This window comes from Phyllobates terribilis, unplaced genomic scaffold (genome assembly GCF_046119375.1).
Source record: "Phyllobates terribilis strain yellow unplaced genomic scaffold, ASM4611937v1 Scaffold_1__5_contigs__length_1240528914, whole genome shotgun sequence".
Taxonomy (NCBI): Eukaryota; Metazoa; Chordata; class Amphibia; order Anura; family Dendrobatidae; genus Phyllobates; species Phyllobates terribilis.
The window spans coordinates 1,021,649,655-1,021,676,037 of NW_027362761.1; the positions used below are offsets into that span (position 1 = coordinate 1,021,649,655).

Sequence of the window (26,383 nt, forward strand, 5' to 3'; positions counted from 1 at the left end):
GGCTGGAATCTGCAGCGCAGGGAGACCCAAGCTTTCTGGGCCCCCCCCGCTGCAAATTGCAGTCCGCAGCCACCCCGGAAAATGGCGCGTTCATAGAAGCGCCATCTTCTGGCGCTGTACCCAACTCATCCAGGGCCCTGGTGCGGTGGCTCACTGGGTAATAAAGGGGTTAGGGCCAGCTTGGCATTATCAGCTGGCCCTAAGCCCGAAATTCATGGGGTCACGCCAATATTAGACATGACCACCATGAATTTCTAGTAAAGTAATTAAAAAAAACACAAACACCCAGAAAAAAGTCCTTTAATTGAAATAAAGACACAATTCTTTATTGTTCTAAATTAAACCATACTTACCATCACGCCCATTCCAGCTGAAGCCAACGATCTCCTGAAATAAAAGAAAAATAATAAAGCAACATCATCCTTACCTTTCCATGGTTCCCAGGACCGGTCCAGCTCTGCTACATTCACATGACAGGCTGGACCGCAGCAGAACGCTGCCGTTCAGCTTGCCATGCAGCAGACACTGAGAAGCGCAGGCTTGCTTGTGCTCCTCAGTGTCTGACTGTGACGGCATCCAGATGAGCCGAGATCATGTCCAATGAACTCGGCTCACCTCATGCACGTCACTGACAGCGTGGGAAAATTCTCCTGCTCCCCGCATGCGCAGTAGAAGTTTCCCACGCTGTCAGTGACGGACGTCCAGGAGGTGAGCTGAGTTCATTGTCGGCTCATCTGGATGCCGTCACAGCCAGACACTGCAGAGCGCAAGCATGCCTGCGCTTCTCAGTGTCTGCGGGATGACAGGCTGGATGGCAGCGTTCTGCTGCGGTCCAGCCTGTCATCTCGATGTAGCAGAGCCGGACCCGTCCTGGGAACCATGGAAAGGTAAGGATGAGGTTGCTTTATTATTTTTCTTTTATTGCAGGAGATCGTTGGCTTCAGCTGGAATGGGTGTGATGGTAAGTATGGTTTAATTTAGAACAATAAAGAATTGTGTCTTTATTTCAATTAAAGGACTTTATTCTGGGTGTTTGTGTTTTTTTAACTTTGACTATGGGGTTAGTAATGGGGGTGTCTTATAGACGCCTCTCCATTACTAACCTGGGCTTGATGTCAGCTGGCATTATAAGCTGACATCAACCCCAACCCTATTACCCCCTGCCACCGCACCAGGGCAGCGTGGAAGAGCGAGGCTAAGTGCCAGAATTGGCGCATCCTATGAATGCGCCATTTCTGGGGCGGCTGACGGCTGGTGTTTCTAGCCTGGGAGGGGGCCAATATTCATGGCTCCCTTCCTGGGCTATTAATATCAGCCCCCAGCTGTCTGCCTAGCCTTTGCTAGCTATTAAATTAGGGGGGACCCCACGTCATTTTTTTGGGGGGGTCCCCCATTTTAATAGCTAGTAAAGACTAGGTATTCAGCTGGGGGCTGATATTAGTAGCCTGGGAAGCTCCGTGGGTATTACCCCCTTCCCAGGCTTCAAACATCTGCCCCAGCTGTCTGCTTAACCTCCGCTAGAGCCTAAAATTAAGGGGAACCCCACGCCAATTTTTTTAATAATAAATCCTTTATTTTAATACTAAATGACAAGTACAGTAACCAACACTATCACTGTACTTCATATATATGTGACTGACATGTTTCTATCTATCTAATCTATGTGTGAAGCTCTATTCTGTCTGTTATAAATTGTCGGGTACCGCTGCTGAATTGCCGGCCGGCTTTTTTAAAGAGACGGTGCATGAAAACACTATTATTTGTTTTAATAAATCCTTTACACTAAATGACAAGTACAGTAAGCAATACTGTCACTGTACTTCATATATATGTGACTGACATGTTTCTATCTAATCTATGTGTGAAGCTCTATTCTTTCTATTCTAAATTGTCGGGTGCCGGCTTATGCCGCTGCTGAATTGCCGGCTTTTCATATATTGTCACAGAAGCGATGCGAACTTCCCTGCTCCGGACACAGCGCAGCGCTTCTGTGACAAGTGAAAGCTGTCAGCACAGAAGCCCTGCGCTGTGTCCGGAGCTGGGAATACGCAGCGATGTGTCCGTTTCAGCACAGAAGCGCTGACTGTCTGGACCTACCGCCGCCGTATTTTAACTCCCTCCACCTTATATTAACTCCGACATGGCAGGGATACGGCCACGGCAGCTTATTAACACCCCCAGAGTATCCCCGCATGTCAATTTCTGAAAGTTTAAAAGCATTACCGGCGTATAAGACGACCCCAGACTAGACAGAAGATTTTTCAGTCTTCAAAAGTCGTCTTATACGCCGGAATATACGGTAAATCTGCTGCAAATCTGCAAGGAAAAATAAGCATCGTGTGTGTGTCACCCCAGGCCTGGATGCCACAAATATTAAAGGCTGTGTCTGAGAGCAGGAGGGAGGTTCCCTGGTCAGGGACCATTAGCATGCAGCACCTCCTGTCCCAGGCCAGTAGGGGGAGCATGCTGCCCCTATAAAAGCTGGAACTGGGGCAGGGTTAGAGAGACCAGAACCCACTTCTGAAGTGTTCAGAAGGGTTCTCAGAGAAGAGGGACAGGTCAGCAGCAGCTGAGGAGTCCGTGAGGCAGAGGAGAGACTGCGAGCCAGGGACAGGGGCGACGAGAGCCGGTCCTGGCAGAGAAAAGCACACAACCAGACATTGGGGTCCGAGGCTGTCAGGGTTGCAAGCCCAGCAGCAGAGAACCAACCCGCGAGGGATTTCAGGTCCTTTGGCCTAAGAAGCCTGGAGGCTCCGCCACATAGAGGGACCAGTACAGCACGGAGAAGCAAAAGGTACCCAAGGCCCGAGTCGCAAGCCATACAGGGAAAGTACACTGCTAGCTCAGGGACGTGGGCTATTACACCACGAAAAGGGGGATAGTCAGCAAGAGCATAGAGAGAGAACGGTAGGCCTACACACTCACCCTGACCAGTGGGGCTCGCCCGAATGCTCTCAGATGCACAGGCCCACTCCTAACGGGTACTCCTGTTGGGTCAGTAATAACATCTGCAATAAAGACTCTGGACTGTTTGAAGCGGACTCTGAACTCTTACTATTGCGGCCGGCACTATCACCCCCAGCATTCACCTACACTGCCCTGAGGCTACACTCTTCCCGTTGGGAGTTGTCCTACCCCTGTGCTGCACACCAACACCAGCCTCAGTGGTCTGCCTCGCAGCGGCTGTTATCTCTGACCGCAATCCACGGGTGGCGTAGTCGGACATTCCCAAATCTATAAATAGACTGCCACAGCATTTGGTCTGACCACTCTGAGCCACTGGATCGGGTTGCCACTACTGCCCCCATCAGCACCGTACACAAGAAGGCCCGGTTCCGGGTACCCCACGGCCCAGGGGGCGAGTCAGCTTTGGCGTAGTCGGCAGGATTGTGACCAATCCGCCACAAACGGGTATTGCGTGCCTGAAAAAGACATTATACTTACCTGAGTGAAGTTTCCCGCCATCGGGCGCCATCTTCGGGACGCCGCGCGGGAAGAAGAGGGGCGTGGACGTCAAAAACGCGCGAGACCTGAAGCCCCGCCCTACGCTGAGACGCTGCGCAAGGTCCTGGAAGGAAATCCAGAGGACGCCGACGTCATCACCGTGCGACGCAAGGTCCTCGCCCAGAGCATTGCGAGCGGAGCCGCGGCCTACAGAAGAGGATCGCCGGAAGGTAGGCCACGGTTAACTAGGGGGGAGGAAGATGTCGGACGCGGAGGGACCCCCTACCACAAGCGTAGCCACTGCAGCTGTGATGCCATTTTCCATGCCCTATATCCCCGGAGCGGCCTGGCTGCCACAGTATGCCGGCGAGTCGGATACCTTGGGCGACTTTAAAGAAAGGCTGTATAGCCTGTTCAAAGTTTACCCCCTGACAGAAGAACAGAAAGTAAGCATACTGATAGGGCAGTTAACTGGTGCGGCCCAGCGGGAGGTAAAGTCTTGGACAGCTGAGGAGAAAAGGACTGTAAGGGGAGTTCTGACCCGTCTATGGGACACCTTTGATACCCGTACCTCAGCAGAAATCAAAATGCGGTTCTATGGATGTAAGCAACGAGCTCAAGATAGCATCAGAGACTATGCCCTAAATTTACAGGAAGCCTTGGGGGCAATTAAGCAAGCTGACCCTGGCAGCGTGCAGGATACCGATAAACTGTTGACTTATCAGTTCATAGAAGGTCTACTGTCCAGCGCCCACAGAACCCAACTGCGCCTCATGGCCCTACAGAACCCTGATTTGACTTTTGCACAGTTCAAAGATAGGGCCATCCGGGTGCTCCGAGAACCCGCACCAGGTGGCGCTGTAGTTTCCCGGCGCCCTGCCATCACTTACCACCAGGAGGCAGCGCCCTACCCTGCAGACCTTGTGGGGGCTGATGCGCAGGCCCTAAACCCATCCCCGCCTGCAAACCTGCACCATCAGGTCCAAGAACTGACAAAGAGTGTTGCTGCATTGACCAGGACCGTACAGTCGTTACAGATGGACCCATCAGGACCAATCAAGCTGGCTTCCAGTCCGGAGGATGTTCCGTGGCGTCGATGGAGGAGGATCCAGTCGTTCAGAGGGAGGCCCGCTGATCATTACACTGAGGATGGACAGCCGATTTGCCGCCGTTGCAGCCAGCCGGGACACATAGCCAGGTACTGTACTTTAAATGGGTCCAACCTGGTGCAGAGGGCCAACCCCCAGGCATAAGGTCACCAGGCCCATCTAATTGGTGTGATAAGTATGTAGGGGGACGCCCGGTTTTACCCGTAGTGCTGGACGGTATCCCCATGAGTGCACTGCTGGACACCGGGTCCCAAGTGACTACCATCCCCTATTTATTTTTCAAGCAGTACTGGAGTGGCACTGACATAACCCGCTATCCAGACAGTGACTTGAGCATCATCGCCAGCAATGGCCAGCCCGTGCCGCAGGTGGGGTTCAGAGAGATGACCATTAAGATTGGTAAAGTTGAACTGCCGGCACAGAGAGTGATCATTGTGGACATTGACCGTTGAGAAAGTCACCCTAAAATAACCTTGGGTACTAACGTGATTGAAAATTGTCTTTCAGAAGTGATTGCAATTTTGCAGCAGGTGGCGATGAATGCGAGCTCCAGCCAACAGAGGGTCCTCCAGAAGGAGATAAGAGCCCTGATGAGACGGCAACAGGTAGAACTGTCTGGTGGGGAGATCGGTAGCGTGAGGATGAGAGACCCGTTCCCCATTGCCATGCCTCCCAAAAGTGAAATGATGATCTGGTGTCGGACTGCAATCGGGTTAAGAGGGAGAGACTACCAAGCCATGGTAGAACCCGTGTACTCGGACAGCAGGCCCACCATTTTGACAGCCCGGGGGGTGGTTGATGTCCGCCATGGAAGGGTGCCCGTCCGGATCTTAAACATTGGGGAAAGGGAAGTACACTTGCCCCGGTACACTACACTAGCCAAATTGTATACTGTTGAACACAATGCTGTCAGGGCCGTGGAACCCTTGCCTCCATCTCCCCTGGCGGAGGGTAATGGCTCCCAGAAACCTAAGGAGGACTGGTGCCAGAAACTCCACGTGGGTGCTGACTCCACTCCCTTGCACCAAAAACAAGGAGTCTACCGGGTGGTTCAGGAGTACGAGAGAATCTTTAGTAAGCACCCGCTAGACTTCGGCAGGGTGAAAGGGGTAGAACACCACATCCCCACGGGGAGCCATCCACCAATAAAAGAGAGATACAGACCTGTACCCCATGCACATTATCAGAATGCAAAGGGCATGCTGAGAGAAATGAAAGAAGTCGGGGTCATTAGAGACAGCTGTAGCCCCTGGGCAGCCCCCTTGGTTCTGGTAAAAAAGAAAGACGGTACCATGAGAATGTGCGTGGACTATAGACAAATCAATCGTATCACCCATAAAGCCGCGTACCCATTACCTAGGATAGAGGAGTCTTTAGCCGCACTAAAATCAGCTAATTTCTTCTCTACTTTGGACCTTACTAGCGGGTACTGGCAGGTTCCTGTGGCAGAGGCTGACAAGGAGAAGACCGCCTTCACCACCCCGATGGGATTGAGTTAATTCAACTGTATGCCATTCAGGCTCTGCAATGCACCCAGGACCTTCCAGAGGCTGATGGAATGCTGTATAGGGCACCGAAACTTTGAGACGGTCCTACTTTACCTGGACGACGTAATTGTCTATTCAAACACTTACGAGGACCATCTAAAGCACCTGGCCGAGGTGTTCGAGGCCCTGGCAGGCTTTGGCATGAAAGTGAAACCCTCCAAGTGCCATCTGTTAAAGCTGAAGGTACAGTACTTGGGGCACGTGGTGAGTGCAGAAGGAGTAGCCCCCGACCCCGACAAGGTCACAGTAATCAAGAGCTGGCCAAGCCCCTCAAACATCAAAGTAGTGAGGCAGATCCTCGGGTTGATAGGCTACTACCAAAGGTTCATCCCCGGGTTCACAAAGATGGCGGCTCCAATGCAGGACCTCCTGATAGGTCAGTCTAAATCCAGAAGTCAAAAGCCACCCTTCAAGTGGGACAAGTCGGAAGAGGAGTCCTTCCACCAGTTGAAGATGGCCCTCACATGGGATGAGATCCTGGCCTACCCCGATTATGGCCAGCCTTTTATCCTCCACACAGACGCTAGTAATGTGGGGTTAGGAGCCGTACTGTCCCAAAACCAGCAGGGCAGAGAAAGGGTGATCACGTACGTCAGCCGGAAGCTGAGGCCCACTGAAAGGAACCCGGAGAATTACAGCTTCTTCAAGCTAGAATTCTTGGCAGTGGTGTGGGCCGTCAAAGAATGGTTTAAACATTACCTGGCCTCCGCAAAGCTCACTGTGTACACGGACAACAACCCGTTGACACCTGGACAATGCAAGGCTAGGTGCCCTAGAACAGCGGTGGATGGTCCGGCTATCAAATTATGACTTCACAATCAAATACCGGACAGGCAGAACCAACGCCAACGCCCTATCAAGAGTGCCCCACCTACCCGAAGGAGAAGAAGACTCGGAAGAGCTGGAGGAAGTAGAGCTCCCTGCGTTCCACCGGTATGGGGCCACTCAGTATTCTCACCGGGCAAGAGACAAAGACCTAACCACCGTCATGTTCAACCCCTTACCCCACCACGGCTGGACTGAAATGCAAGATAGTGACCCTGCAGTTCGCCTGTTGAAAGACCTGTTAACCCAGGCAGACGCTAACCCTGGCCCGGACGCTCCAGAGGAATCCAAGCAGTTATGGAAGGAGAAAAGCAGGCTATTCCTCTGCGAAGGTAAGCTGTGCAGAAGAAGTGGTCCCGAGACGGGATGCAGCAATGGTCCTGGAGGCCTACCATGACAGAGCGGGACACTTCGGGTGGAAGAAACTGGAGTTCCTACTGAGAGAGCGGTTCTACTGGATCGGTATGAGAGGGGCCATAGAGAAGTGGTGCAGGGACTGCGGCCCATGTCACCTCAGAAGGAAGGACCGTATCAGCCAGAAGACACCCTTGAGGCCCATCGTCACCAGGCAGCCTCTTGAGCTGGTAGCTCTGGACCATGTGAAGTTAACTCCAAGCTGGTCCGGCTATAACTATGCGCTCACGATTGTGGACCATTACTCCCGGTTCTTGGTGGTGGTCCCGGTTAAAGACTTGACGGCCCAAACGCGGCCAGAGCCTTCTAACAACACTTCTGCAGTCCACACAGGTATCTGGAACAGGTCTTGACAGATCATGGTACAGCGTTTGAGGCGGAAGTCTTCCAGGAGTTCTGCAACCTCTACGGCTGTAGGAAGATTCGGACAACGCCTTACCACCCGCAAACCAACGGGCTGTGTGAGAAAATGAATAATGTCATCATTGATCTCCTCAAGACGTTGTCCCTGGAAGAACGCAGCCTGTGGCCGGAGAAGCTGCCAGACCTGATAGACTTGTACAACCATATCCCGGTGAATGCTACCAACTGCACCCCGGCTTACCTGATGCGAGCAAGACCAGGTAAGCTGCCTATGGACCTGGAGATGGGAGTCCTGACACCCGAGGACACCTCCCCTGTTGCGGACTGGGATACGGAACGGCGGCTACAGTACAAGAAGGTACAGGAGAGTGTGGAGAGGAGTCTGGCTCAAGCGAGAGAAAAACAAGAGAGGCTCTTCAACCAACACGCCCCTGCTGGTCCCCTGGAACCTGGTGAGCAGGTCCTGAAGCGGAAGAGAAGGCTTCACAAGCTAGATGACCAGTGGGAGAGCGACCTGTACACAGTACTGTCGTCCAACCACGACAACCTGAAGGTATGTGTAATTACCAGGGATGGAGGAGAAACCACAAGCACTGTCTCCAGAGACCACCTAAAGCGGTGCCCCAAGCAACTGCAGAGTCCAAGTGAAGATCAAGATGACCTTGAGCCCACAGTGGACAAGGAAGAAATGATCAGCACCGTTCTCAGAGAGTTCCCCCGGTCCGGGACTCGGATAAACGATGCCATAGTGGTACCCGTCCTACTCTTCCTTCAACCTACCCAGCAGAAGCCTACAGGAGAGCAGGAATAACAAGAAGAACAAGCCGCCCCGGAGGCAGAAGAACCCATACCAGCAGCCCAGGAGAGTCAACCCTCTGCTGACTGTGAGCCTGCCATGCCTGCGGTAAGCCAAAGGACAGGCAGACAGCTGCCTGCCCTGCCTGTGAGCCCAGCTAGTAGCTGTACCCTAAATGCTAGTGGGGAAAGCCAGGTTAGACCACCACCAGACAGTGGGTTACGCAGGTCAACCCAGAGAACTAGGAGTCAAGTACCGGCTCGCTGGAAGATCTAAGTACAAAGTCTACATTTACCTGTAAATATTTAATGTTTTATGGTTGTTACCTGATAATTAATAATGTTTTTTCCAGGTTTTCCTAGTATAATGGACTGACAGGTCATGGACACTGAATGGCCGAGCTGTCTTGTAGATAGTTGCACTAGGTGCCCTCTTGTGAAGATGGCCACAGAAGAAAAACCTGTCCGGCGTGGCTCCCTTGTGGCCCAAAGTAGTTAGCTGGGCCTTGTCGCCACGCCCAAGGCCAGGAACTTGGGGTTTATGGAGACAGGTCCCCACACCATGGAAAACTTCACCTTGTTGGGTGATATGGACACCCCGTCACGGAAGTGCCGTGACCTTAAGGACAAAATGTACTTGTATATATGTTATGTTATTGTTTATACCCTGTTTGTTGTTGGCCAAAAAGGCTTAGTCCCGGAGTACTAAATTTTACTAGGGGGGAATGTGTCACCCCAGGCTTGGATGCCACAAATATTAAAGGCTGTGTCTGAGAGCAGGAGGGAGGTTCCCTGGTCAGGGTCCATTAGCATGCAGCACCTCCTGTCCCAGGCCAGTAGGAGGAACAGGCTGCCCCTATAAAAGCTGGAACTGGGGCAGGGTTAGAGAGACCAGAACCCACTTCTGATGTGTCCAGAAGGGTTCTCAGAGAAGAGGGACAGGTCAGCAGCAGCTGAGGAGTCCGTGAGGCAGAGGAGAGACTGCGAGCCAGGGACAGGGGCGACGAGAGCCGGTCCTGGCAGAGAGAAGCACACAACCGGACATTGGGGTCCGAGGCTGTCAGGGTTGCAAGCCCAGCAGCAGAGAACCAACCCGCGAGGGATTTCAGGTCCCCTGGCCTAAGAAGCCTGGAGGCTCCGCCACATAGAGGGACCAGTACAGCACGGAGAAGCAAAAGGTACCCAAGGCCCGAGTCGCAAGCCATACAGGCAAAGTACACGGCCAGCTCAGGGACGTGAGCTATTACACCACGAAAAGGGGGATAGTCAGCAAGAGCATAGAAAGAGAACGGTAGGCCTACACACTCACCCTGACCAGTGGGGCTCGCCCGAATGCTCTCAGATACCCAGGCCCACTCCTAACGGGTACTCCTGTTGGGTAAGTAATAACATCTGCAATAAAGACCCTGGACTGTTTGAAGCGGACTCTGAACTCTTACTATTGCGGCCGGCACTATCACCCCCAGCATTCACCTACACTGCCCTGAGGCTACACTCTTCCCGTGGGGAGTTGTCCTAACCCTGTGCTGCACACCAACACCAGCCTCAGTGGTCTGCCTCGCAGCGGCGGTTATCTCTGACCGCAATCCACGGGTGGCGTAGTTGGACATTCCCAAATGCCACAGCATTTGGCCTGACCACCATGAGCCACGGGATCGGGTTGCCACTACTACCCCCATCAGCACCGTACACAAGAAGGCCCGGTTCCGGGTACCCAACGGCCCAGGGGGCGAGTCATGTGCATGAGACTTTAGGAATCCCATTCACTTTGCCGGCATCAGGAAATCCCTCAGGTTTTGTGACAAATCTGCGCAGAAAAAACACTACAAAAATGCGACAAATCTGCAATGTGTGCACAGGCCCTTGCAGTCTAATTTGTTACTGTTCCGTTTTCTCAGCTGCATATAACTGACCAGAATAGTGAGAATTAGATATGAACAGTGATGTGGACTCAGATCATTTCCCTATGATAACACTGAATGTCAGAGCACAGAGGCAGAAGTATTGTCATAGGGAACCCTGAGAAATATGGATTATGCCAACAGAAATCTCACCCAAAAGCTCCACTGCCGATCAGTTTTGATGTCTCAAAGTCGCTCATACGCGACTTTCTCGCCGGGATCATTGATTCGATCACACCCTATAAAAAAATAAAAAATGATATTCAGATAAAAAAGCTGCAAGAAAAAAAGCTGCAAATATAAAAACTTCTTCCTCCTATATTATGTCCCAGCTGATTTACACTGATTGAATGTAGGGGATGATACCAGCAGGACGCTCCACAGACATGGGGAGATCCTCCATACACCGGAATCATTGTACAGTGCTGAATAATAGGGGAGATCACAGAGGAGAACTTATCTGTCTGCAGATTATTATATGTAATCTAAGAACTGCATGATGTAGAGGCTAAAATCCTTATTCCAGTGATGTGTCACTTACTAGGCTGTGTGTCATTGTTTTATTAAAATCAGTATATAATCCGCAAGCGATCACTACAGGGCTAGTCTGGTGCCATGTAGTCTATTGCTTTGAGTACACAACCCCCACCACAGATTAGCAGATTTCTGCCTATTCACAGTGTACTGTATAGAAAGCGGCCAATCAGTGGTGTGGGCAGGGTTACACAGGGCTCAGCATTCAAAGCACTGCTAGATCTGCACTGGAGAAAAGTGTGATTTTATCATAACTGCTGCATCCAGTAAAGTAAGTGGCATCGCTGGAATCAGGGTCCCTGCCCCTACATCATGCTGCCCTCAGTTAAGGTAGGAACACCTGGTGACAGATTCCCTTTAGTATAAATGCTATTATCTAATACATTAGTGTCATCTACATATGGAATAGAGATGTCCCTTGGATATATGGGGGATAATACTGGACGTGTCATTCCCACCCCATGATCCGGTGATATACAGACTTCTCCCTCTATGATACTTACAGCGGCAGGTTCTTGGATCTCCGGGATCTCACAGATTCCACTGTCAGGATCTGCCAGCACAGATGTATCTAAAATAGTAATAAAACAATAAATAAATAAAATGTATTATACAATATTAATCCTACTATAATACAACAATATAACGGAGAAATGGCTGGACATCTGTAAATGGGATTATTACTAATTATATGGGGATTCTAAATATGAGCACGTACGGCGCATCCATAGACAGATACATGTGATATAAATAATGGAGGAATCCACAATCATCACATGAATGAGGAACTCATCACCCTCGCTGTACATGTGAGTGATGGGAAGAGAGAGCTCAAGCAGAGCAGCCATATGTAAATTAGCCTGGAAGTGCACTGGGGGCGTGTCACCGCACTCAGACTTTTCTTCCACTCTCCCAGTGCACTTCCATCTAGATTTGTATATGGCTTCTACGTGAGATTTCTCCTGACTGAGACATTGGATTTCTGCCTTAAAGGGTTCCTCTATATTAGAGGTAAATGGCCCGTACAGTCACCCCACTACGTCATATGTCACATGTGCTGACAGGTTCCCTTTACACAGAGCAGAGAGTAAATCTACCATTATCCCTGTTCTCTATAATATCTGGATATTTCTTATAGAAGGGCGGATGATCGGCTTACCTGTGATCAGATCGCTGGTCAGTTCCCGCTGACCCATATTAGGGTCAGAGATTATTTCTGGGTGTAGATTTTGCCCATCTTCGGTCTCGCCTTCTGCTGTTTCCTAATAGATATAATATATATATTTAATATGTGGAAGATTTCACTAAATCACCAAATACATAAATCAGGAAGCACTAAACCTGCATTTACAGATGCAGCAATTGTAGCTACACAAGTAATGCGCCATCTTGGTAACTTTTCTCAGAAAGTTCTGTCATTTAGGGGGATTAAGATAAATTAAGATAGAAAAATCAAACATTCAGTGTAAGCTTCGACTTTTCTGCACTGTGATATCCCAGAGCTGTGTTACCTGCGTTCTTTATATCACACGTACATCTTGTACGTCATTCCCTACAGTATTGGGTGGAATTGCTTTACACTGCAGCCCCTCTCCACAAGTCCAGATTAATATACTGTATAAGAGACTTGTATGCACAGCATTTCTGTAATATCGCCTATTATCTCAGCTGCAGCATTTACAATCAGGAAGACCCTGAGAATAGTGATAGACAGAGGCGGAAACACAGACTTCCCACCACTGAGCTGTGACTACATCAGCAGAATACAGACTGTCCTCACAGGCGAGGGAGAAGCAGAGACTAGCGACCATACATCTGTGTCACCCTGGCCTGGATGCCACAAATATAATAAAGCTGTGTCTGAGAGCAAGGGGGAGGTTCTCTGGTCAGGGGAACATTAGCATGCAATACCTCCTGTCTCAGGCCAGAAGGGGGAGCAGGCTGCCCCTATAAAAGCTGGAACTGGGGGCAGGGTTAGGGAGAACTGGACAACCTGTCTCAGGATTGAGAAGTGTCCCAGAGCAGTGAGGGACAGTTGTATTGCACCCTAAGAGGACGTGTGGCAGTAGGAGAGCCACAAGCCAGGGACAAGAGGTGAAGTACGCCTGTCCTGGCAGACAAAGAGACTACTCTACCAGACTTTGGTGTCTGAGGCTGTGAGGATTCCACGTCCTACAGCAGATAACCAGTCCGCAGGGGACTGTATGTTCCTTGGCCTAAGAAGCCCGGAGGTTCCGCCACACCAGAAGGGACCAGCAGAGCCGTACCAGGCCGGGAGTAGAAAGGAACCCACGTTGCAAACCATACGGGCGAGAGGACATGGTGAGCTTGTGACCGTGGGCTGTTACTTAGGAGGAGATAGCCAGAAGGAGCGCAGAGAGCACGGTAGGCCTACACCCTCACCCTGACCAGGGCCAATTTCTCAATTGCTCTCAGACATCCAGGTCCCCTCCTAGCCGGGACTGTTTGTGGGTCAGTTCACCTGTTCTAGTAAAGACCCTGGACTGCAACCTGTTGTCTGTGTGCTCCTTGCTCCTCCAGCACTAATGGTACTGGGACGCCCTACACCATCACCCCCATCCTCCATTATACTGCCCTGGGGCCGCACTCTTCCCGTGGGGAGTCACACTATCCCAGCTGCATACATCATCAGCCATAGCGGTCTACCTGGCAGCGGCAGTCCGCACGGGTGGCGTAGTCGGACACACCAACAGCGCATTGCAGACTACCACTGGTCTGACCACCCTGAGCCACGGAACCGGGTAGCCACTACTACCCCCATCGTTCCCCTATTGCCCGGATCCGAGTGCCCCACGGCTCAGGGGGCGAGTCACATCTGCTGTGCATGCTCGGAGCTGACAGGAGGCCTGTAACATCTACCACCAGATCTGATATCTGACTGGTGATCTGGAGAAGATCAGAGAACAAGGACGTGTGATAGAAAAGATGACGGCTCCTTACCAGGCGTTCCAATGAGCGGGCCGGACGTTCCAGGACAGACATGACTTTATGGGCGAGTTCTTTAATAAAAGTCAAATCGCCATTTTGAAATCTTTTTTCAGCCTGTAAAAAAAGAAAAGAAATTAAAAAGAAAATCCTGAGATGAGAAAAGGCACAATGGAGGCGGCCATTGTATGTGACATTTGCTCCTCTGTCTGCAGATACAATGGCTCCTTATCTGGGGATTCATCACGCTTTATATTGGAGGAAAGAAGAAACGTCTATCCCGCTATTATTATCTATTATTATGGAGAAGTTTTGTGCCGAGTGTCCGCCATTTACCTGCTGTAGTAATGTCCTGATGTTCTGAGGTAAATCCGTCAGATACTCTGACGTTAGATGACCTTGGTAGTATTTGGTCAGGTAGTCATTTACTAGCTCCATCACCAGCCGGTGAGTGAAGCTGAGGACGCCATCAGGTGGTAGAAGCACAGTGTCAGGGCGATTGTTGATAAGAATCCCCAATAGTGCTTCTACCTGAAGATTATCCAGAAGAAATTCAGCCATAGTGAAAAACTGCAAAAGCTTTCAGTCACTATGAAGCCAAGAAAGGCACCCGTGACCCTGTGTACATTATATAAATAGTGACTGTGAGCTGTGATGTCATAATAGCCGACCATCACCAGTGATGTCATAATGGAATCTAGTGATAGAATCTTAAACGGCGGCTCTACACAAATAGATGCTGGCGAGCAATATTGAAAGTGGAAACACTATAGAATTAATCACGTCACCATGTTATTATGGCAGTTCTCTTTTATGTCCAACTAGAACCCAACCGAGATAAGGGTATGTTCACACGTTGCATTTTTAGAGCATTTTTTTCTACCCCAAAAACCAGAGTGGTAGCAGGAAAAACTTGATTTTGCAGCATTATTAGTTTTTTTTGTTCATTCATTTGAATGGGTGAAAAACTTTGCAAAACCCCAAAAGAACTGACAAGCTGCAAATTTAAAAAAACGCAGAAAAAAAATGCAACGTGTGACTGAGAGTTTAGAAATCTCATTTTCTAATCTGGTACTATAAAGTGCAGCATTTTAATCTGTAGAAAATAAAAAGGCTGAAAAAAACCCTCCAATACTGAACATACCTTAAAGATATACTCAATCATATTATTGGAAACACTGTGTATATTTCTTATGTGTCTTTTTCTCACCATGGAACATTTAACTCATTGATTGCAGATTACTATTAACAACCGTGACAATTATTGAAGAATTAAAGATCAGTGACCCAAGTTATAAATCATTTAGATCAGGGGTGGCAATTAATATTCCTGATGGGCCAGATGCGAAACGGTGACTGTCGTGCAGGCCGAATCAACCGGCTGAAATTAATTCTGCTCAATCTTAATATTAACATATTAATTATCAGTATTATTTATATTAATAGTAATTGTATCACTTAAAACTGAACAGAATGAAATATGCTGACATCCCCTTTATACCGAATGAGACCACTCAGCCCCCATATACAGTATAAACCCCCACATAACCTCCTATATACAATGAGCCCCCACATAACCCTCTATATGCAGTATGAGCCCCCACATAGCTTCTCTATATGCAGTGTGAGCCCTCACATAGCCTCTCTATATACAATATGAGCCCTCACATAGCCCCCGAAATACAAGATGAGCCCACACACAGCCTCCTATACACCGAATGAGCCCCCACAGATTAGGAATTGATTAGTCAAAATTAACCCCTTCAAGACATCCGCCATACATGTACGATGCCTCGGAAAGTGCATTCCCACACAACAAACTGCAGTACATCTACGGCACGACGATCTACTAGTGAGCAGGCAAGATCTTCAGTGGGTGCCAGCGATGTATCATAACTGAGACTCTGCAGTAACGCCCACGGTCACCTGAGAGCAGTACCTGACATGTCTCCTGACTGTGTCTGATTCAGGGGCGGACATACCGCTGGTGCAGCTGCACAGGGGCCCTGAAGGAGGGGGGTCCAAAGAACTACCCACGATGCTTGGTGCATCATAGAGACAAAGGCAGCAGGAACACTATGAGGAAAGGCAGGGTCCGTTCCGCTCTCATTTGCAGACAGAGGGGGCCCTCTATGCTTCACTCTGCAAATTACAGCGTCACGGGTCCCTCTCCCTCTCCTGTTATTGATGGAACCACCACTGACAGGAGCTGTGCAGGAGACACGCGGTGCAGCAGGGAGCGAGCGATCACACTGAGCAGTACACCGTGTATGTCCCTCTGCTCCTCTTGCATGGATCTCCATGAAGCTGGGGCTGCTCTGCACTCCCTGTAACTAAGTATCAACCCGGACCGACCCTGGTCGTACGGAGGCTAACGACTCCGTGACCAGGGAGGGACCCAGCCGAGGGACCAGGTGCTACTCTGGGGACGACCTTGTAAGGGAGCAGGTGACTCCCAAGGTATAGATGGCAGGGACTGACTGGAATAGCAGGTAGGCACAGCAGGCAGGCTGGCGAGCAGAAGCCTCCAGGTAGCCTATCAGGTAGACACGGCAAGTGACGGCAGGAGTCTCTAGGTGGGCTGGCAGGTGGTCACGGCAAGTGATGGCAGGAGTCTCTAGGTGGTCACGGCAAGTGACGGGAGGAGCCTCCGGAAAGGCACGGCAGGTAACAAGCAGGTAACAGGCAGGTCCCAGGCAAGTGCTCCCAGGTGAGCGAGCTGGCAGGTAACAGGCAGGCAACAGGCAAGTGCTCCCAGGTGAGTGGACTGGTAGGCACGGCAGGTAACAGGCAGGCAACAGGCAAGTGCCCCCAGGTGAGCGGGCTGGCAGGCATGGCAGGTAACAGGCAGGTAACAGGCTGGCGGGCAAGACTGGTAGTCAGGCTAGCAGCGGGACCAGAGGGCTGAAGCAGAGGTCAGAAACACTGTGCAACAACTTTCGCTCGGGTAGCTCCATTTTGGAGGAGGTGCCTTATAAATGGGAGGACCCTCGGCTATTGGCCGGGGACTACTTAGGATGGCGCGTGCGCGCTCCCTCCCTCTTAAAGGGGCCGCGCGCGCCATTCTAAGGAGTCCCCGGCCAATAGCCCTAAGCACAGTGCCCGGGGAGCTGCGTGCGCCGGCAGCAGGAAGAGGAGCGCTGGAGAACGCAGAGCGGGGAGCGAGGAGGTGAGTGGGACGACATCTCTGCCTGGCAGGGGGCAGAGACGCCGATACTACAGTACCCCCCCCTTTATGCCCCCTCTTTTTTTAGGCCAGAAAGGAATTTTTCAAGGAGAAGCGGGGCATGAATGTTCTCCCTGGGTTCCCAAGTTTTCTCCTCTGGGCCAAACTCCTTCCAATCCACTGGAAAAAGGGTTTTTCCTCTTACCCTCTTAGTGGCCAGAATGTTCTCTACCTCAAAAACGTCCTCAGCGGAAACCGGAGCAGGGGGAGTACCTAGATTGGAAAAAGAGTTAAACACAACTGGTTTGAGGAGAGATGCATGGAAGGAGTTGGGAATCCGTAAGGTGGCGGGGAATTTTAACTTGTAGGCCACTGGGTTGATTTGTTTGAGAACTTCAAATGGACCGATAAACCGAAGACCCAACTTATAGGAGGGTATTTTGAGTCGGACATGTTTGGAAGAGAGCCAGACTTTATCTCCCGGGCGGAATTGAGGCGAATCCAGATGTCTCTTGTCAGCATGTTTCTTCATCCGCTCGGAGGACTGAAGAAGTGCAGACCTATTATTTTCCCAAATGGTGGAGAATTCGCTGACAAGAGCCTCCGCGGCAAGGTTGTCCACCGAGGTGGAGATGGGAAACGGAATCCGGGAATGTTGACCGTGGACCACGAAGAACGGGGATTTAGAAGTAGATTCGCTCTCATGGTTGTTGTAGGAGAATTCAGCCCATGGTAGGAGCTCCACCCAATCGGTATGGTGAGTGTTAAAGTGCCGGAGGTAGCTGGTAAGGATTTGGTTGATACGCTCCACTTGGCCATTGGACTGTGGATGGTAAGCAGAGGAGAAATCCAGGGTGACATGCAGTAGCTTACAAGCAGCTCTCCAGAAACGTGAGGTGAACTGAACCCCTCGATCCGACACAATGTGGAGGGGTAGGCCATGGAGACGGAAGATATGATGGAAAAAATCCTTGGCCAGCTCCGATGCAGACGGGAGACCAGGCAGATGAATGAAGTGGGCCTTCTTAGAGAAGCGGTCGGCGACCACCCAAATGACTGTACAACCGGCAGAAACAGGGAGATCAGTAATAAAGTCCATGGCAATGTGCTGCCACGGGGCAGCAGGTACGGGAAGAGGCAGGAGGCGACCGGCTGGAAGATGTCTGGGAACTTTGTTGTGGGCACAGGACGAACAGGCCGAGACGAAGTCTACCACATCCTTGCGCAGGGTAGGCCACCAGTAATGCCGGGTAATGAGTACGAAGGTCTTCTTTTGGCCAACATGGCCGGCTAGTTTAGATGAATGACCCCAGTGAAGAACCTTCTCACGATCTTGTACCGCTACAAACGTCTTACCGGGTGGAAGACGAGTCAGATCCAAGGGGGCCACATTCATCACTTTGGAGGGGTCGATGATGTGCATAGGCTCCTCCTCTTGATCGGAGGACAGGAAGGATCGGGACAAGGCGTCGGCTTTGACATTCTTGTCCACCGGGCGGAAATGTAAGACGAAGTCAAAGCGGGCGAAGAACAAAGACCACCGGGCCTGACGCGGATTGAGTCTTTGGGCATTCTGTAGATATGCCAGGTTTTTGTGATCCGTATAGATGATCACGGGGTATAGAGCCCCTTCAAGCAGGTAACGCCACTCCTCCCGCGCCAATTTAACGGCTAAGAGTTCTCGGTCTCCTATGGAGTAGTTGCGCTCAGACGAGGTGAAGAGTTTGGAGAAGAAGCCGCAGGTTACCATTCTCCCGGATGAAGACTTTTGGGTGAGCACCAACCTCCAGGTAGAACTGTTTGTTGCAGTCCGGACGGTGCAGCACTGGGGCAGAGGAGAAGGCTTGCTTTCAGGAAAGGAAGGCCTCCTCAGCTTCGGGCGACCATTCCTTGGGATTTGCTCCCTTACGGGTGAGCGCAGATATGGGAACAGTCCGGGAAGAGAAGTGCGGGATGAAAAGACGATAGTAGTTGGCGAAGCCCAGGAATCGCTGAATCGCCTTCAACCCCTCCGAACGGGGCCACTTTAGGACAGCAGAGAGCTTCTCGGGATCCATTCGTAGGCCTGTCTGGGATATAACATAGCCCAGGAAAGGAAGAGAGGTCTGCTGCAGGTAACAGGCAGGTCCCAGGCAAGTGCTCCCAGGTGAGCGGGCTGGCAGGTAGCAGGCAGGCAACAGGCAAGTGCTCCCAGGTGAGCGGACTGGCAGGCACGGCAGGTAACAGGCAGGCAACAGGCAAGTGCTCCCAGGTGAGCGGGCTGGCAGGCACGGCAGGTAACAGGCAGGTAACAGGCTGGCGGGCAAGACTGGTAGTCAGGCTAGCAGCGGGATCTGAGGGCTGAAGCAGAGGTCAGAAACACTGTGCAACAACTTTTGCTTGGGCACCTCCATTTTGGAGGAGGTGCCTTATAAATGGGAGGACCCTCGGCTATTGGCCGGGGACTCCTTAGGACGGCGCACGCGGCACCTTTAAGAGGGAGGGAGCGCGCGCCCTAAGCACAGTGCCCGGGGAGCTGCGCGCGCCGGCAGCAGGAAGAGGAGCGCTGGAGAACACAGAGCGGGGAGCGTGGGGAGCAAGGAGTTGAGTGGGACGGCGTCTCTGCCTGGCAGTGTACCTATGTGATAGGCAGCTGCCTCCGGCATACTGCAGGCACACCCACATTACCCGCTGGGTGAGCAGTTTATGTAGTAGAGATGATAGGATGCAATACTTCAGCATCTTCCCGACAGAGAGGAGCAGGACAGGAGACAACATGGTGCTGTAAGTAGGAGCTCAGGCTGCTGCCTGCACCAGGAGTGGAGGGGTCTGTGCAGTGAGGAGGTGGCAGGACGCTGCTCACCTCATGACAAGTGCTGGCTGCTGGATTCCTATCTTGTATCTGCTTTCTTACTATCTGAGGTACAGTAGATTTATGGCGGCTGCTTTAACTTTTAAACAGATCGATGTCTCTGTCAATGCAAATCGCCCGAGCATCACCCGATCTGTAAAAGACTTCAAAGCAGGTGCCATAAATCTCATGGTGGGATGATGTATGTCTCTTTCCTCTTATATATATATATATATATATATATATATATATATATATATATATATATATATATATATATATATATATATATATATATATATATATATATATAATATAATATAATATATATATATATATATATACACAGGGTGGTCCAAAAGTAGGTGGACAGATAGTGTAATAAGGTTATGAAGGGGGAGATTTATCAAAAAAAAATCCAGTAATTTTAGATAACATTATGTGGAGTGATGAAGCTTCTCTCAAATTATCCGGCCATATTAACAGACATAATTGTATTTACTGGTATAATGAGAACATGCATTTAACATTAGAGCAACAACTAAATGACCCTGGTGTCAATGTTTGGGGTGGTATTTCAAGTTTTGGTGATTTAGGACCAATATTTTTTGATGGAACTGTAGCGCCATGAGGGTTCGGTCGCTACAGAGGTATTGCATCTTACCCAGGGGTGTGATATCTCACTTCCAGGTAAGGATGGAGTATGGCTCAGGACCCTAACACCCACATGCACTACACCACATTTCCGGGGGGCAGGGCGACAATGCTCCCAAGAGTGAGCACGACTGCCCCTGTCCCTGGCTGGAGTGGGGGAGGGAACACCTAGAAAGGGGGAACCCGGTAGTGTGTGGGTGGGGAGAGTAGATCCAGTGTGCACTGAAGGAGGAGTATATAAGGTGGGCACCATCTTAAGAGTTCAGTCAGAGAGAAGAGAGAGAAGAAGACAGGGAGCAGGGGCTCTGTACGAGCTCTGCTCCGCGGGCAGGCCAAGTCACAAGGCCTGGGCATGGTGGAGAAGAAAGGAGAGGAGAGGAACGGAGGAGGCTCCAGAAGTGGAGTGAAGGGACCCCAGGGGTGCGGACCGGCCAGTCGCTACCGTACGCCCGCCGCTACCAGAGTAGGGGGGTCAGGCCAAGAAAGGGAACCGGATCCCTCATCTAGTGGAGGAGAGCAACTACCCTCAGCTAGTAACCGGAGGCCGTGGCATTGCACGTGTTATGGCCCCTCACTACACCCGTTAGGAAGGCACCATATAGGGCCCAGGGAAACGGAACATACGTTTGCCCGCCAAGGCCCGAGGCAGCTGGACAGAAACGTGGTCAATTGTGGGGTACGATGGGCCAGAGAAAGGACACACGAAGGGAGTCCTGAAAAGCATTCCAAAGGTACCTGGGAGTTGGCCGAGCCCCTCACCTGGTGAGCGCAGTACGACGTGGGCAGCCATTACCTGCAGAAGTGGCTTGGAGTGTAAAACTGTGAGTAAAGACCCTGGACTGCATCACTGGACTCTAGTCATTACTGTTGCTCCCGCGCACCATCACCCCCACCATCTGCACTCACTGCCCTGAGGCTATACTCCTCCCATGGGGAGTTCTACTGCCCTCTGCTGCCCACACAACATCAGCCTCAGAGGTCTGCCCTGCAGCGGTGGTTCTCAGTGACCGCAATCCACGGGTGGCGTAGTCGGACATTTAAACATTAAAAAACCGAATAAACAGATCTGCCACTGGTTTGACCACCCTGAGCCACGGGACCGGGTTGCCGCTACGGAGACTACAAACCCCCAGCATTACATAGAGACCCGGCTCCGGGTATTCCCTCACACATGGCCCAGGGGGCGCGTCAGAACAGTCACAGGAGATAAGTATCTCGAAATTCTAATGAATCAAGTTGTTCCCCAGTTACAGCAACAGCCTAATTCAAATGACCTTGATTTCCAACAAGATGGGGCCCCTCCACATTATTCAAGAGTAGTCTGCGAGTATCCTGATGAAACATTTCCTAATTAATGGATTGGCCGAAGACACCCACTTGATTGGCCGGCACGTTCACCAGACTTGACCCCAATGGATTTTTTCTTTTGGGGAGTACTCAAGGACAAAGTTTATAGTCGAAAACCAAAAAGTGTCAGTGATTTGAAAAATTACATAAGAGATGCATTTCAAGTAATTAATACCCAAAGAGACTTGTGCAAAAAAGGTTGTCGAAACGTAAGAGGCGACTTCAAAGCTGTGCAAATTGTAATGGAAAACAGTTTGAGCACCTGCGCTGATAAAATGTAAGGGCTTTTGTATTATTGTTCAGAATAAAATGTAATTGTCAATGTTATGCTTGTGTTAGTAAATATAATTTTATATATAAATCAACATAAATGTTATTTTCTGTCCACCTACTTTTGGACAACCCTCTATCTATCTATCTATCTATCTATCTATCTATCTATCTATCTATCTATCTATCTATCTATCTATCTATCTATCTAGTGATGTAGTCCTGTAGCTGGGGTCAGGGTCCTATCAGTGCAGTGTTTGTATCATCTCATATTGTAAATATAGGGTGACAAACATTATAAAATCTTTTATTAAAAAAATAAATCCTCACAAAGTTGAAGATGAATATATATGATAAAGAGGCAAATGGAAAAAATAGAAACAGACAATAGGTGCATATAGATTATCATATATAGGTGCAGGCCCCTGAACGTATACTCAGACTGGATAACAAGACCCCCCAAGGGGAGAGAAGGGAAAGAGAGAGGATAAGATGGGCTCACTTTCTTCTTTACATGTGTAATATTCTACCTCCCTCTTCTGATTCCCTCTCTCTTTCCATTCCCCTCTTTGGGGTCTTGTCCAGGCAAGAGTATTCCTTTTAGGGTCACCTGGATACATTCAGGGAGCTATACCCGTATGCTGGTCTCTATATGCACCTACAGTACCAGGTCTGTCTATTTTCTTCTATTTAGCTCTTTGTCATATATACCAGGGCTGTGCAATTTGCAGCCCACAGACAGAGACCAGAATCAATGGCGAGGGAGCTAATGTGGGCGCCATTATACAGCGTGGAAGCTAATGCGGGGGTCATTATACAGAATGGGAGCTAATGCAGGGGGCCATTATACAGCGGGGGACCTAATGCGGGGGCCATTATAAAGTATGGGAGCTAATGCAGGGGGCCATTATACAGCGTCAGACCTAATTTGGGGACCATTATAAACCATGGGAGCTAATGTAGGGGTCATTATACAGTGTGATAGCTATCGCGGGGGCTATTATGCAGCGTGATAGCTATTGCGGGGGCCTTTATACAGTGTTGGAGCTAATGCAAGGGCCATTATACAGTATGAAGGCTATTGTGGGGGCCATCATACAGTGTGGATAATACTGTGGGGGGCCTTTATACAGTGTGGGAGCTACTGTGGTGACCATTAAAGATTGTGGGGGCTACTGTGAGGGCACAAAAGAAACATTTTACTATGTAAAGGGCACAGTAATGACATTTGTATGTGAGGCAGTAAGAGGATCCTTGCTTTTGTGTCACACAGCAGGTGCAGTAATACGAACACATACTGCAGCAGCGGATCAGCATTGGGGTATCAGCAGGATGAGAAATTTGTGCAGGTTGGGGATAGATGGGGACGGTGCCTGAGCAGGTGCAGTAATAAGGACACATACAGCAGCAGCGGATCAGCATTGGGGTATCAGCAGGATGTGAAGTTTGTGCAGGTTGGAGATAGATGGGGATGGTGCCTGAAATGTGAGAAGTCAAATGTGTCTTTGTTGTAATCTCTGCAGACGAGTCCTAACTGGAGAAGTTGTCATGTCGGTCTGGGCCAGTTGGAAAAGTAAACAACTATCAAAAAGAACGTCACCTGTAAGTCATTATCTATAACTGTACTGTAATCTCTTACATGTCTTGCAGGACTGGAATCTACCACTATATGTCACCATATGGCGGTAATATCAGTGTTGGTCTTTATGGAGATATTTTTTCAGTTGCAGCAGGGTCATCTGCTGAGGTTCCCCAATACCCACCTTAGTTGTAATCAGGGGTTAGGGGCTCACTAAGATATTTTGCCCCTCCCCAGGGCTGAACCCCTAGCTACTCCTCTGGGGGTGATCTTTTGGATTCCTGTTATGATCATCTGCTACTATAAAGGGGGAGACTGAAGAGGGGCCCCTTATACAGTGCTGCAGTGACACTTGTGCCTCACCCCTGTCAGAAAATCACAGACTCCGTTTTATGTGCACTGTGTGCGCACCTGTGATTGGCTGACACTCAGGGACAGACTGGGCTGGGGGGCAGACTGGACCGGGTGGTAGACTGGGCCAGGGGGCAGACTGGCACATGCCCTCCAGGCCGGTCCCCAAGCAGTTATGAAGGGCTGCCCGGCCATCTGCTGCTTCAGAGGCTGCGGCTGGTATGGTGCCTTTAAATATGTATAGGTGTCCCCGGCTGCATCACTGCACAGCAGACACCACTCACCTCACTCTGACCTTCCTCCTCCCAACACAGAGAAGCTTGTGAGCAGCAGCAGCATGGGAGGTCAGACATCTCAGGATCCTGGTAAGTCAGGGCTCCGTGAAGTGATAGAGGCAGGAGATTTATGCAATTTGTACAGGAAGGAGGTGGCCGGATGCTGCTCAACTGTTCACATGTCCAGGGCCGGATCCTGAACTTTATCTATGGCCGCACTGCTGAGGATCAGGGGGATTTATTATAGCAGTATGCACCTTCACACAGGTAGGGATAGGGCTGTCAGTGTGCGATCATCGGCTCCCAATCTGTATGAGGGTATGTGCACGTGATCAGTATTAGCTGCATGGCTTCCAATCCGCAGTGGCCAGATGTTACAGCATAGTGGATGGGATTTGTAGAAATCACAATCTCCTATGAATGAGATTTACAATGACAGGCAGCTGTTATTTGCAAGGAAAGATGGGGGCTCAGCGCTGGAGGCAAGGACACGACCGATGACGTACCTATACGTCAAATGATGTTAAGGGATTAATTATAATTAGTGTTGAGCGAGCATTAAAATGCTCGGGTGCGCGAAGCTCGGCCCGAGCTCGCCGTGATACTCGCGTGCTCGACCTGATCAACGAACCCAATGTTAGTCTATGGGAGACCCGAGAATTTTTGCGGCGGCACCCCCGTCAGTCTGTAGAAAGCCTAAGAAGTGCCCAAAACGATAGTGTCAGTGCTCAAAAGACATGGGGACAGCATGGGCATCGCCCCAGGAAGCATGTCTGACCCCCAGGTCACTGCTGTCAACAAAGTGGTCAGAGGTATTAAGCCACTTTAATGGGCTCACAATAAAACGTTCAAAAACTAAACTGAAACGGTTTTCCTGTGAAATATGTTAAGGAACTTCCTTTCCAGGGTAAAGACTTGTGTATAAAGTAAAATAAATAACCAAAAACAAAAATACTCCTCCACACCTTGGGCTATGTTCACAAGTAGCATTTTTTATGCGTTTTTGCACTTTTGTATTGCTTTCAACCGTGACAAATGCATTCACCGGGAAATGTCATTTTAACATTTTACAATCTTATCTGGCCATGTGCTGTGTGACACATGCATACAGTGCTGAAAAGACATGGGAACAGCATGGGGAAGACCCCTGGAAGCATCTCTGACACCCAGGTCACTGCCTAAAAGTGTGCCCATCAGAAGTGATCCTTTCCGCATCAGAAGATGCAGACTTGCAACTATCCCCGTGCAACTCCTTGTCCCAGGGCAGTGTTCAATAGTACCTCCCCCATTCCTTGCAATGCAAGCGCAAGTATGCAGCCTGCCACCCACCCACCCACAGGCTGCAATACCATACTGCTAGCTTGCTTGCACTTGAAATGGGGCCCTTTAGTTTGGAGGAGGCCGAAGCTGGCCACTACCTCATGGCTGCTTTGGCAGCGAGGTATCCATACTCAGTCCCCAGCCGCCCGGCGGCCGGGTGTCCACGCTCGGTCCCCAGCCGCAAGGGGGCGGCCGAGTGTCCGTACTCGGTCCCCAGCCACCCCACGGCCGGGTATCCTCACACGGTCCCCAGCCGCATGGGGGCGGCCGGGTGTCCATAATCGGTCCCCAGCCGCCCCTATTTCTCCTTGGAACATCGCCCTACACTTTCCTTAGCCCGGCCTGCTTTAGGGCAGCATTGGACGAGCCCACCAGAGAACCAGACTCCTCCGGTGGGCCCTGGCTTCTCCATCAGGGGAGTTGAGAGTGCCAAGGTGAGGAGCATGGTGATGATGATAGAAGTTAGCATCTGCTTTGTTTTCTTGGAATGCAAGCGCATGTATGTAGTAACGGCTAGGCCTGAGGTGGTGAGCGTTTTGGCGCATATCCTACCTCCTCCGAGGATTGCTGGAAGTTTTCCTGCTACTATCCCAGTTCTATGACTTCCGTTAAAACAAAGCTTCAGGTGATGAATGATGGATGAAGTGGTGGCCAAGGAGAAAGAGCAGGAGGAACAGGGACCATTCACATCAATATCATGCCAGTCAACCACA

General features: G+C 50.4%; 1 protein-coding gene across 1 annotated transcript in view; it reads right to left on the reverse strand.

The window, feature by feature from the left end:
* Positions 1–24,611, reverse strand: part of LOC141172306 (microtubule-associated serine/threonine-protein kinase 3-like) — a 31,060-nt gene extending 6,449 nt beyond the window's left edge. The window contains exons 1-5 of the mRNA XM_073656369.1: positions 24,360–24,611; positions 13,894–13,995; positions 12,092–12,194; positions 11,436–11,503; positions 10,552–10,637 (exon numbers count right to left, since the gene is read on the reverse strand). Coding sequence (XP_073512470.1) covers positions 10,552–10,637; positions 11,436–11,503; positions 12,092–12,194; positions 13,894–13,995; positions 24,360–24,428 — 428 coding nt within the window. The 5' untranslated portion in view covers positions 24,429–24,611. The remainder of the gene's footprint in view (positions 1–10,551; positions 10,638–11,435; positions 11,504–12,091; positions 12,195–13,893; positions 13,996–24,359) is intronic.
* Positions 24,612–26,383: the final 1,772 nt, after the last annotated feature.